We start from the raw sequence: 13,437 nt of genomic DNA, 5'->3' as shown, positions 1-13,437 counted from the left end.
TAAGCCTACATTTAATGACAAATAGAGGAACCTCTCTGTGCCTGCAACTTTTTTGTGTGACAAAATCAGATTTTCTTCAGGGTAATAACAAGTTGCAAGTTTTGTTATCAATCCATCTTTCAACACTAATTCGAATTCCAACCTCACCTTCTCCCTCCCTTTGTAGAAAACTGCACAATTCTTAGTAGTGAGCAAAAAAAGAAACTACAGGATTAAAATCTGCAGGTTTAAAGTGACAAATTCCTACCTTTTGCTCAGACTTCTGATACAAATTTATCTCCCAGCTACTAAGGCACCACCACATGGTCAGAAGAAACACAGGGAAATCATGGTACACACAAGAACCAACCTTCAGGGCACAATGAGATGGAGAAAGGAAAGCAGGAAGAAGATACAATGAGGGCTACCAAGCAACCTTCAAAAAATGAATAAAGTAGGAAAAAGTAAGTAAAATTACAAAGAAAGCAAGCCTTAGGAAAAAAAAAAAAAGGCAGCAAAGAAAAGAACAAAGTGATTAGGCAGAAAAACATCATTCATGCATGATATACGCTTTCATTTTGAAGGAAAGACCAAAAAGATGCAGGTAGGAACAAGCGAACATAACAAGGCTAGGTGCAAAGCTAACTCCTTTGTCCTCAGAAAAATAACCAGAACAACATACATAAGCAAGGTCAAAATAGCCATGCCCCATCCTGCCCTAAACCTTGAAAAGAAGAATGTGAGGCAGCAACTGCTAGGCAGAATTCAGAAATCTTTAGCGCTCTAATTCAGGGGGATTTAAAAGGCTTACCGTGGGACCTGTATTTGGAGGTGACGATTCTTCTGTGCACACAGACAAGACATCTGAGAGGGAAGGCATCTGGGAGATCAGATCTGAGGGAGTCGGGGTTGGCACCTCTGTGCCACTGTCCAAGTTCAAAGCTGAAAGCCCAAGAGTATGATGCCCATTGAGCTCACTGGCACTGCTTTGGGTGGAAGGCTTCAGGGAATTCCGGAAGGTGCCATTGCGGAGGCAGGATGTGCTATGGAAAGTGCTCGCCAGCTTGGCTGTCTTCTGATTGCTGTCATCAGAGTCAAGTTTGGGGAAGGACAAGGATTTGATATTGCTTACTGCAGGAATGGGGGGAAGGGACACTTTAGAAGACAGCGACATCTTTTCACAGTTGCCCAACTGTGGTAAGGTTATAAAGCCATTGGGTTTGTGAAGAGGCTTGATATCCAAGGTCGCCCGCTCCAGGGATGCCAGGACCTCCTCATCCTGTAACACAGACCCAGAGCCGCCTCTGGGCAAGTTAGTGTCTAATAACTGAGCCATAATGGGTCCAGTGGTTCCTACCAGAATGTTTCTCAGCTCTTCCTTCTCATCAATAGTTTTTAACTCCAGATTATCAAATGGGTCTTCTTCACACTCAAAGTCAGCAGGATTGAAATCTGCCTTTGTGTGGGGTGGGCTGAGAACTTTCTGTTTCGTGGCACTGCTGCTGACCCGAGTCGGGGTAAGGATGCTGTTGTGCTGTAAGCTGGCAAGGATGGGGTTAATCGGAGGTGGCATTGTGGCTGTACTGTGAGTCTTGGAGAAGCTCATTTTGCTGTCACCCTCTGGGCCACTCTTAGAATTCACTTTAGCTTCTACTTCCTCAGCCTTGAGCTCTGCTTCCTGCTGGGCTTCTTGGATTTTCTTAATATCTTCAGCCCACTCAATAGTTTTCTTTTCCAAGGAGAAGTCATACTGCAAAGATATAGCAGAGAAAGGACGTGTGAACCCAGGTGGCTGCCCCTCCCCAACTCAATTCCTCTAGTGAATTCTTCCTCACACCAGCACAACAGAACGTGGCAAGGCAGCATTTAAGGTGTAAGAGATGACCCCAGTCAGGAAGACTAAGGCTTCCTAATAAGCTCCTTACATGGTTTAATCAAACTGCACTCCCAGATTACTTCTAGGCATGAACTAGAAAGAGCTCCCACCACCTCTAATTCTACATTAGCAGGTCAAAGGTACCAGGCCAACTACTACCTTTGCTTCTCTCCCCTCAGGCCATTTCCCTTCCTAGAATTCTTCACTGGTGGCTAGGCAGAGCTCAGTGGCCGCCTGTGAAGCTTTCCTTCTTCTGAACTCTTTCATAGTATCTGTCTCTTATCAGGTGATGCCAAGCACAAGTGACCACAGATAGATTTAATCTTTCATTTTTTTCTAAACACTTCTCCCAACAGTATCACAAGCCTTTTGCTACTGGACTTTAGATCCTCTCAGGGTCTCTATTATCGAGCACAATGCCCTATATAGAGCCCATGCTCAATAGTAACAGCCCCATACATTTAAGAAGCACTTACGAGGTACCAGGTAAGATTCTAAGCACTCTTCATGTACTAACTCTCTGGATCTTTTCAACAACCTTTTAAAGTAAGTACTATTACCCTCAGTTTACAAGAGCCATGCCCAAGGTCATAAAGCTGGTAAGTGGGAGAGCCAGGATGTAACCCAGGCAGTATGACTACAGATTCTATGTTCTTAAACCAGTATCTATTAAATTATAATGAACAGACTGTACTCTCAATACAGGAAAACTGCTTATTAAGATATTGAGACATATTCAAATTAGGATTTTACAGCGCAAATCGCATAAGAATTCACTTCATGGTTGGTTCCTTAACAGTACCTTCAAGTATATATCAGTTTACAAAAATTTCATTTGCACCCTTGGGGAAAAAATACACCTATTTCAAAAAACAAAATTTACCTCAGACAGAGAAAACAAAACTTTTGGTGTTCACTCTAAAGCCTCAGAACCGAACAGTATCTATGTGCACATTCAAGGCTGAAGAGACAAGAGAGGGGGCTGGAGAGAAAAGAGGCCTACATGCCCAGACAAGAGTCTTAGAGTACAAGAAACTATGGTCAACCCCAAGCTTTTCAGCTCCAAACAACACAAGAGAAGCCTGGAAATGCACACATCAAGAAGTTTATTTATCTGGGACGCCTGGGTGGCTCAGTCGTTGAGCTCTGCCTTTGGCTCAGGTCATGATCCCAGGGTCCTGGGGAGTCCTGCATCAGGCTCCTTGCTCAGCAGGGAGCCTGCTTCTCCCTCTGCCTGCTGCTCCCCCTGCTTGTGAGCATTCTCACTCTCTCTCTCTGACAAATAAATAAATAAAATATTTAAAAAAAAAAAAAAAAAGGAAGTTAGCTTATCCCCTTGCGGTGCCTGCCTCGGTCGGTGGAACATGCGACTCTTGACCTCAGGGTTTGCGTTCAAGCCCCATGATGAGCATGGAAAATACTTACTTTAAAAAAAAAAAAAAAGAAAGAAAAAAGATTTCTTAAAAAGAAGTTGTCATTTATACCCCTGGGCCAGCTGCTGGGCCCCAGAAAGGCACGTGGGCAATCACCGGCACTTCCTTTCTACCACTAATGGTAGTGAAAAAACAGCACTGAGCAGATTGCTGCTTCTAACCATAGAGGAAATTCAATTTTGCATCTGGCTTCTTCCACCAAAAACAGGCTGTAACCAACTTCCCACCGCCTGTAAACATAGGTCCCTGATGTTTTACTCTCAAGAACTGCAAATTTCTTCCCTTTTTGTTTTTTAATTACAAAAGTAATATGAAATACTTGGAACACAGAAAGAAAAAAAGTGGACATGTTACAGTGAAAAAATAAGAGTGTGGTTTGAGTGTACAAATAAATAATAACAGCATCTAATATTTATGGAGTACCAGGAACCAGAGTAAATATTATAAAAGCATTATTTTATTTAATCCTTATAACAACCTTAAAAGCTAATTGTCCCCATTTTACAGATGAGGAAACGGAGGCCTGGAGGGTTTAAGAAATCTGTACAAGATTACACCGCTATTACATGGCAATTCCAGCTCATGAATGAGTGATATCAGATTCTGCTCTAAACGATGAAACTCAGGGCCACCCCCCACTACTGCAGCCACCACCACTACCGTATTCAATGAAAGCTTTCAAAAGGCCCTGGGTGCAAGGATTATTTATGTGTTTTACTGGCTCACTTGGATGAATTTTTAGCTGAAATACGAAGTTTTTACTGTCAAGCAAGGGCAAATATGACAAAGTCACAGGAAGCGTCAAGGTATCTACCTGTCCAGGGCTCTAGGTCTGACTCTTCTGTGAACAGAAAGGAGACCAGCACCAATACCACAACTAAATCCCCCATGGAGACCCAGGCAGTCAAAGTTTAAAAGTACTATGTGCAATCAGAGAACAAATATTTCAACCATTCCACACAGGAATGGAGCTCCAATCTCGTCTTTTGTTACTAGTGGAGGCTATGAATATAGTGAGGACAGTACCATGCACTTACTAATGCTTTATATCAAATAAATAGAAAATTCCCAGCAAAGCCTAAAACAGCAACAATTCGGGATTCAAAATAAGTTTTCTGGATGAATCAGTGAAACAGTAAATATGAGATCTATTAAAAGAAGATGGTGTTTTTTAATCCTAGTTTTAACAGTAGTATCCTGCACACAGAAAGGTGGTTACTGACACTTGTAACTGCCAATATAAAATGTCACCAGGCAGGATGCCTGGGTGGCTCAGTTGGTTAAGCATCTGCCTTCAGCTCAGGTCATGATCCCAGCGTCCTGGGATTGAGTCCCGCATTGGGCTCCGTGCTCAGAGGGGAGCCTACTGCTCCCTCTGCTTGTGCTGTCTCTTTCTGACAAATAAAATCTCAAAAAAAAAAAAAAAAAGGTCACCAGGCAAACAGAACAATGTAAAACTTTTTACGGGAAATCTGTGTCTCTTCGGGCCCAATAAAGTCTCCACACACAAAAGGGTTATCAAATCAGTACTCAAAACTATATAAGATTTCAACATCATTAGAAATTAAGGAAATACACATCAAACCGCAATAAGAGATCATTGCAACACCCACAAGGATATATATAATCAAAAAGACGGATAAGAAGAGTTGACAATCATGGAACTTTACATCAAAAACCAGGGATGTACTGTATGGTGACTAACATAATAAAAAAATATTACTATTAAAAAAAGAAAAGAAGAAGAGTTGGCAAGGATGTGGATAAATTGAAACCCTCATGCACTGTGGGTGGGATGGTAAAATGGTACAGCCACTCTGGAAAACAGTGCAGCGATCCCCCAAAAGGTTAAACACAGTTACCATACGACAACCAGCAGTTCCACTTGTATACCCAAGAAACCTGAAAGCATACGTCCGCACAAAAATCTGTACACAAATGTCTGCACCAGCATTATTGATAAGCAAAAAGTGGAAACCACCAAAATGTCCATCAACCAATAAATGGGAAAACAAAATGTAGTATATCACTACAATGGAACATTAAGCCATAAAAATGAATGATAAATGAACACTTCATTCATACAACATGGATAAACCTTGAAAACATTATGCTAAGTATAATAAGTCAGTCACAAAACACTATCTATTGTATTATTCCATTTATATGACACGTCCAAAATAGGCATATCCATAGGGACAGAAAGTAGATTTAATAGTTGCCAAGGGGCTGCGGGGGAGAGGGAAATAGGTAGTGACTACTAATGGACACTGCATTTCTTTTTGGGATAAGGACACTACTCTGGAATTACACCATAATGATGGTTATACACTTTGAATATACTAAAAGCCATTTATGTGCACACCTAAAAAGGTGAATTTCAAGGTATGTGAATTATATCTCAATAAAGCTATTATTTAAAAATATATATAACTGAAATTCTCCCATTTGATTACCTACTGCATACAGACTGGAAAATAAATATTTTTTAGGGTAACATGGTGGTGCCTCAGAGAATCCCCCAGAAATAAAACTCCTTTGCCAGAAAGTTGTATTTTTTTTTTTTAAATCTTAAGTCATAGGAAGAAGTGTCTGATAGGTAGTGTACTTTGTTTTCCCATTTAACTCTCTCTAAATTGTAAGCTCATTGAGGATAGTGATTAAGGTATTTATCTCTATCCCCAGCCCTAGTAGAGCACCGCTCAAAAGTAGGCACTCAATAAATGTGCACTAAGGGAAGAAAGGAAGTCACGGAACATAAGGCTACTTGCTGCTTTCAAGAAGTAATTCTATACATTAATATATAACTGAGCTTTAAAGATGAGAGGGCTGAGAAAGAAGCTACCAAGAAGGCATTTAAGCACAGTCTAGAAGAATAAACAGATTTTAACAGGTAGACAGCTTTTAGTACAGTGAGAAAGAGGAAAACATTCAAAGTAGAGGTAACAGCTCATGAGAAAAAGCATACTACGATAGATAATATACACAGTCTGTTCAATGAATTGGTAGTCACCTGGTTCGCAGGAGATACGGAGATGATGAGCTGAGGTGCTCTACCACAACCTTATGACTAGATTTGATTAAATAAGGACTAGTGAATCACTATAAGTTTTTTTTTTTTTAAACAGGGATGTGACCATTTGAAACTTTAATTAGGAATATTATTCTCGAAACAATATGAAAAATACAAAAAAAAAAATGCTGCAAGCAGAAGGGCCAAATAAAGAGGCTACTGCAATGGTCCAGGTTAAAAAAAAAAAAAATCACATAAGGATGAACTGGATGGAAAAGGTGAGACAAAGCAGAGAGAAAAATATTTCCTAATTTGAGTGACCAAGAAAATAATGAGGACATCAAAAGAGAGAAAGAGGTGAATGAGCAAGCCAGATGGGCAATGGGGATTTGTTCTGGACAAGGCACAGAAACCCAGAAATATACAGTCTAACAGATTGCAGAAGATCTGTAATAGATATATAAACGTGTGTGTGTATGTGTGTGTGTGTGTGTGTGTGACGGACAGAGACAGACAGACAATGTGACCCAAGCAGTAAGAGTTGCTATAAGAAATACAAATAAGAGACAGGAGAATGGTTTTTTTTTTCCTATTTCACTATACATCAAATTCTTACTCTTTAAATTTTTAAATACACTAACTTTAACTAAAAATCACCACTTACCTGTACTTCTCTGACCACCTGCAAACAATCAGGCAAGGAGAAGCCAATAGGAAGACCAACTTTAGCTGGTGTTTTGAATTTGTCTCCTATCTTAAATGGGACATCATCAAGGTAACTGAAAGTCCCTACAATCAAAAATAAAGTAGAAAATATCAGCAAAGAATTTTATTATTTGTTTTGCTATTATCTTACATCTAGGATGCAACATTACTTTATGCTATCCTAAAATGAGAAGTTATAGAGAGCTGCTCCTCTGACTGCTTACCTTCTCCTGACCCTAGATCTCTGTGGAGGAAATCCTCCTTGAGCCTACTTGATCTTATTAGGGTTTATTTTCAATTACACTTAGTGCAAAAGTCAAAGTGCTCACAGAAGCCTAAAAGGCCTCCCCAAAGCCCACTATCCCTCTGCCCTCAAATCTTTGTCACCTCCTTGCTCACTGAACTAACTCACAGGAATTGTTCCTCAACCGTGACAGGGTCAAACCCACCTCATAAAGTCTAGAGTGGCTGCTCCCTCTATCTGGAATGTTCTTCCCTTAAAAATTCATGTGACTTATTCCTTCGCCTTCTTCAAGTCTTTGCTCAAATGTCACTCTCTCAATGAGGCTTACTCTGACCACCCGGTTTAAAACTACCCGATCCTCACTGCAGTACTCCCACATTACCAGCTATCCTTTCCACCACAGCACATATTACCTTCTAACATATTAAATAACTCATTTTTAAATTATACTTATTGTCTGTCTGGCCCAATGGAATGTAAGCTCCTTGCAGACAAGTACTTAAGTCTATTTTATTCACTGATGTACTGTCAAAACCTACACACATCAGGCACCTAATATTGATGAATTGATAGAACCTCCACAAAAGAACCTCTCTGACTAGGATTTCTCTACTTTAGAATCTTTCTAATCAATACAAAGAATTACTCTACATTTTTAAGACTATATTCTGCAGCAGACGTGGAAATATTCAAGAAGCACAGCACTTATGAAAAAAAAGGAAAACCAGGGGTGCCTGGGTGGCTCAGTCAGTTAAGTGTCTGCCTTTGGCTCAGGTCATGATCTCAGGGTCCTGGGATCAAGTCCCACATCGGGCTTCTCTGCTCAGTGGGGAGTCTGCTTCTCCCTCTCCCTCTGCTCCTCCTCCCTGCTCGTGCTCTCTCTCTCAAATAAGTAAATAAAATCTTTGAAAAAAGGAAAGAAGGGAGGGAGGGAGGGAGGGAATGGGAAAACCAGACAAGGCCATGGGAATCAGAACAGGATTATCAGGAGACAGAAACCATATACAAATAAACTGCTTTAACTCCCTGTAGGCTCTCTGCCCAAAAGCTGAATCAAATGAGAAGACAAGGACATTATCACTGATTTAAAGGGTCAAACAAAACAAAGAGTGGCTCTTATATGTGACTCTCACTAGCTATACACTTCCAATACACTTTTCTGGACCAGGTTTGGGGCTAACTTACTGGCAGAATCATCATGGACAATGAAATAGTTCCTGCTTTATAACTATTAACAGCTAGTAAAATAAGGATTGCTAGGGTGCCTGGGTGGCTCAGTCAGTTAAGCGTCTCCCTTCAGCTCTGGTTATGATCCCAGGGTCCTGGGATTGAGCTCTGTGTCAGGCCCCCTGCTCAGTGGAAAGCCTGCTTCTCCCTTTCCTCCCCTCTTGTGCTCTCTCTCATCTCTCAAATAAATAAATAAAATCTTAAAAAAAAAAAAAAAGATTGCTTCTGGGTCTCACACTGGTATATTTTCTTGAATGCTCAAGGACTGAAAAATACAATTACACCTCTTCCATGAAGATGGCTTCTCTCCCTTTCTAAAAACTAACAGATATCAAGACTAACAAACTCAAGATATATTTGAAATCTTCTTATCATTCCCATCTCCTGAGGTAAATGATACACCTGACACACCTGAAACCCTCCAACAGAAAGAAGGCCCCTACCTGCACCCTTGGGGGCTGGGGTCTCTGCCTTCCAGATCTTCTACCCAGAACTGAAACACTGTATGTATCTCCCACTCAGCGAGCAAATTAAATTCACAACCGTACTCAATCTAATAATTTTTCTGGGGAATAACCATAATTATTAACACTCTAGGACAGTTTCTTAGTTGGTCATATCTTTAGAAGTACTATTTTCTCAGATTCCCACCCTTTTTTACTTGATTATTTCTAGTCCTTTAAGAATGAGCTTAAGAACAACTCCCTTCACAATCTTAGAACACCCAGTTCATAGCAGCACCTCAGGTCTTACCACTCTGTATGAATAGTGTCCTTATACTCCACCTAGACACTTAATGAATGAGATTCTGAGTGTCCCTTAAGAAGGGATAAATGGTTCATATAACCTCCCAATCTCAGCGAAATAACTGGCAGATAAGATGCTCAATAAGAACAAATATAGAAGACATGGTCTTATACTTCTTTCGTATTTAACTCTCACCCCTCTGCTAACTCACATTCAATTAACACTTACTAAAATTCAAAATGATTTACCTAAAATGGCAAGGCTACTCATAAAAATATACCAGGTGCTCCCCCACCAAAGTATCAGGTATCATCACAGCTTGCCAAAAAAACCAAGTACTGGTTACAACGCTAAAACCTCTCACTTAAAAATTCTTTATATTAGGGGCGCCTGGGTGGCACAGCGGTTAAGCGTCTGCCTTCAGCTCAGGGCGTGATCCCGGCGTTGTGGGATCGAGCCCCACATCAGGCTCCTCTGCTATGAGCCTGCTTCTTCCTCTCCCACTCCCCCTGCTTGTGTTCCCTCTCTCGCTGGCTTGTCTCTATCTCTGTCAAATAAATAAATAAAATCTTTAAAAAAAAAATTCTTTATATTATAAAAATTAAAAGCAAAGTTCTAATTTAAAAAAAAATTTTATGTCTTCCATGAAAACAGGTGCTCAAATTCTACTGAAAGTTAGATTTTAACTTTAGCTAGTGTCCTGATAGGAGACAAAGCTGAAACTAGCATTTTCTAAGAAGCACTGGAAAGGTTTACAGTCAACAATCACAAAGTTAAGTCTTTTGTTTCAGAATGTTTATTCATTCAAAATAGGTTAATTATAACACACACATAGACACTGAAAAAATCCTATCCATAATAACACAAATGTATATGACATACAAATATAAGAAAACCCAACCATCCACACTAAAACTACTGTTTTACTGTTCTACTGTAGAATGGTGATGGGAACTGAGGGAGAAAATTATCTACAAAAAATAACATACTTAAGATAGTTGAGCCAAATGAGAATATCTTTCAAGGGGTGTTCAGTTTCCCTGCCCACCTTTCAGTTAGGAAACTATGACAGTGCTGTATACACTGATGACTTATATTCTGTAAACCGAAGTAGCCCCTGGCTTAGGAACAGACAGATCAAGTATTATACCTTTAAACAACTGCTGTTTCCCTTCCTTAACACCAATTACAGGTTTCTGCTTTTAAATAGCAATTTCATTTCAACTAACAAAATTAATGCCAAGGTGATTTGGCACATCCTCTAACCTTCCCTGGTCTTAGTCCTTTAAACTTTGTTAGTAGGGAATGAGCCAATAGTTATGCAATTATTGGGGAGAGGGAGTCGGAATAAAGGGCAAAAAAGCATTTGGGGCACCTGGCTGGCTCAGTTCGTAAAGCATGGGACTCCTGAGTGTAGAGATTACTTAAAACTAAAAAATTGTTTAGGGTGGCTCAGTCAGTTAAGTATCCAACTCTTGATTTAGGCTCAGGTCATGATCTCCAAGTCATGAGATAGAGCCCCCAAAGGGCTCCACACCGGGCATGGAGGCTGCTTGGGATCCTCTCTCACCCTCTCCGTCTGTCCCTCCCCACCCCACCCTACCTCCTGGTGCACGCTCTTTCTCTCTTAAAAAAAAAAAAAAAAATCTTTGGGGCGCCTGGGTGGTACAGCGGTTGGGCGTCTGCCTTCGGCTCAGGGCGTGATCCCGGCGTCACGGGATCGAGCCCCACATCAGGCTCTTCCGCTATAAGCCTGCTTCTTCCTCTCCCACTCCCCCTGCTTGTGTTCCCTCTCCTCGCTGGCTGTCTCTATCTCTGTCGAATAAATTAAAAAAAAAAAAAATCTTTAAAAAAAAAAAAATCTTTTAGGGGCACCTGGCTGGCTTAGTGGGTGGAACACATGACTCTTGATCTCAGAGCTGGGAGTTCGAGCCCCACACTTACTGTAGGGATTACTTAAAATTAAAATCTTTAAAAAAGAAATAGATAAATACATAAGATCTTAAAAAAAAAAGTCATTTAAAGAGGTGGCAACAAAGCAAGCAACCTTTTGAATGGACAGGGACTACTGTAGTATAATTAATGATGATGCTATGAGGATTATAAAGAATACATTTTGCAGATATAACTATGCCTTAAAAATTATTCATTTTTATCCAATATATCAAAATATACATTAAAGACATCAATTTCTCTTGTTTCTCAATACACCTTATTTTTTAAATAGATTTAATAAAACTCAATTAACTACACGGCCCAGAGAATTAAACATTGTGACTAACAAATTTCCAGCTTACCCCAAATACTTTTTAGTTTCAGTCTTCATTACTGAGTATCTTTCTAAAATGTCTGACCCCACTTTCTTAAGTTCAATTTCAAAAAAGAAAGTAAGTACATCTCTGATGACTGTGGCTGTGGCTCTGGCACAGTTCTCACATTACTCTGCATTACGCCACAGTGGAACAGACTGGGCTGAAAATGTAATATCTCAGGATAAATTCTGGGAAAGCTTCATTGTGATTTCTTTCTTTCTGAATTGTTGATATGCTTATAATTTTGTCATCTGCATGTTTTCCTGAAAAAAAGTTACAATTTCGGGGAAGAGGAGAGATGAATTCTTAATGGAGGGTAGAAACTAGATTATGCTTAATTCAGGTTTTACTGTGAATTCAAATTGAGGATTCAAATTGAAGTTTTTGCAAAAGAATAACAGTAAAGACCAAACTTAAAATTTAGTGAAAAATACAATTCCATGACCAGGTATCACTACCTTAAAGCCATTAAGTTGGCTTTAAACTTAGATAAGGGGCACCTGGGTGGCTCAGTAGGTTAAGCATCCAACTCCTGATTTCAGCTCAGGTCATGATCTCAAGGTTGTGAGACTGAGCCTCATGTGGGACTCCGCGCTCAGCGGAGAGTCTGCCTGAGAGTCTCTCCCTCTCACTCTGCCCCTTCCCCTGCTGGTGCGTGCACCCCACTGCTCTTAAAATAAATAAATAGATAGATAGATAAAATTAAGGTAGACAAATGAATAGATACAGACACGAAAGATAAATTAAACTTAGATGGACAAAAGGACATACATGTAGACAGATACACACAAAATTTTACAGACATCTGCTATAGGATGTGAAGTCACAAGAAAATGTTACTCACACCCTAACAACAAAAGCCAGATAACCTACAAAATCAGCTTTTTAATATACAATGGCTGGCATTCAATCAAAAATAAAACACACAAAGAAGCAAGAAAATGTGATCCATCATTAAGAGAGGGATCGTCATCAGACCCAAACTGAGGGATAGCAAAGATACTGAAATTATCAGAAAGGTTTAAAATAATATAATAAATATATTAAAAGATCTAATGGAAAAGATGAACATGTGTGAGCACGTGAGGAATTTCAAAAAGAGACAGAAATATAAAGAGACAAAGCAGCAATGCTAGAAATGAAAAATGCAGTATCAGAGAAGACAATTTTTGACAGTTCATAACCAGGCTATCCTGACAATCAGAAAATACTTAGCAGAGGTAAGAACCAGAAAACCCGAGGGTAGATCAAAAGAAATTAATAGTATTGAAACACATGGGGAAAGAAAGAAAGAGAGAGAGAAGAAAGAGAGAGAGAAAGAGAAAAAAAAGAAAAGAAAAAAGAAAGAGAAAGAAAGAAAGAAAGAAAGAAAGAAATGGAACAGAACCTTAAGAGATATTTAGGACAATATCAAACAGCCTAATACGTGTATGATTAGAGTCTCACAAGGATAAGAGAGAAATAATGGCACAGAAGAAATGTGAAAAGAAATAATGGCTGCAAATTTTCCCAGAGTGATAAAAGATATCAACCCAAAGATCCAAGAAGTTTAGCTAACTTCAAGCAGGAAAAATACACAGAATATCACACCAAGGCACATCATAGTAACAATGCTGAAAACAAAGAGAAAATCTTGAAAGACGGTGGGGGGAGGGGAGCAATGATTAAATGATGCCCAACTTCTTTACATTACACTGTAAAGCAGCAGCAGATCAACTTTAAAAACAATTTAAAATAAAACATCTTTATCTATCACTCAGCAGGAAAAGTATTTCAATATCCTAGGAGAAATTAAACCAAGGGTAAAATGAACCTCCCTTAGAAGTTAGCTAGCTTGGGGCGCCTGGGTGGCACAGCGGTTGAGCGTCTGCCTTCGGCTCAGGGCGTGATCCCGGCGTTAT

The 13,437-nt window shown here is 39.7% G+C and overlaps 1 protein-coding gene across 2 annotated transcripts in view; it reads right to left on the bottom strand.

The window, feature by feature from the left end:
* Positions 1 to 13,437, bottom strand: part of UBAP1 (ubiquitin associated protein 1) — a 54,795-nt gene that overhangs the window by 10,168 nt on the left and 31,190 nt on the right. The window contains exons 3-4 of one of the 2 annotated variants that reach the window (XM_002929239.4): positions 6,966 to 7,090; positions 791 to 1,729 (exon numbers count right to left, since the gene is read on the bottom strand). In XM_002929239.4, the coding sequence (XP_002929285.2) occupies positions 791 to 1,729; positions 6,966 to 7,090 (1,064 nt within the window). The remainder of the gene's footprint in view (positions 1 to 790; positions 1,730 to 6,965; positions 7,091 to 13,437) is intronic. The other variant, XM_019809928.2, reaches the window with a different exon arrangement.

This window comes from Ailuropoda melanoleuca, chromosome 7 (genome assembly GCF_002007445.2).
Source record: "Ailuropoda melanoleuca isolate Jingjing chromosome 7, ASM200744v2, whole genome shotgun sequence".
In the NCBI taxonomy this organism is placed as follows: Eukaryota; Metazoa; Chordata; class Mammalia; order Carnivora; family Ursidae; genus Ailuropoda; species Ailuropoda melanoleuca.
This window is presented reverse-complemented; position numbering and strand designations above follow the sequence as displayed.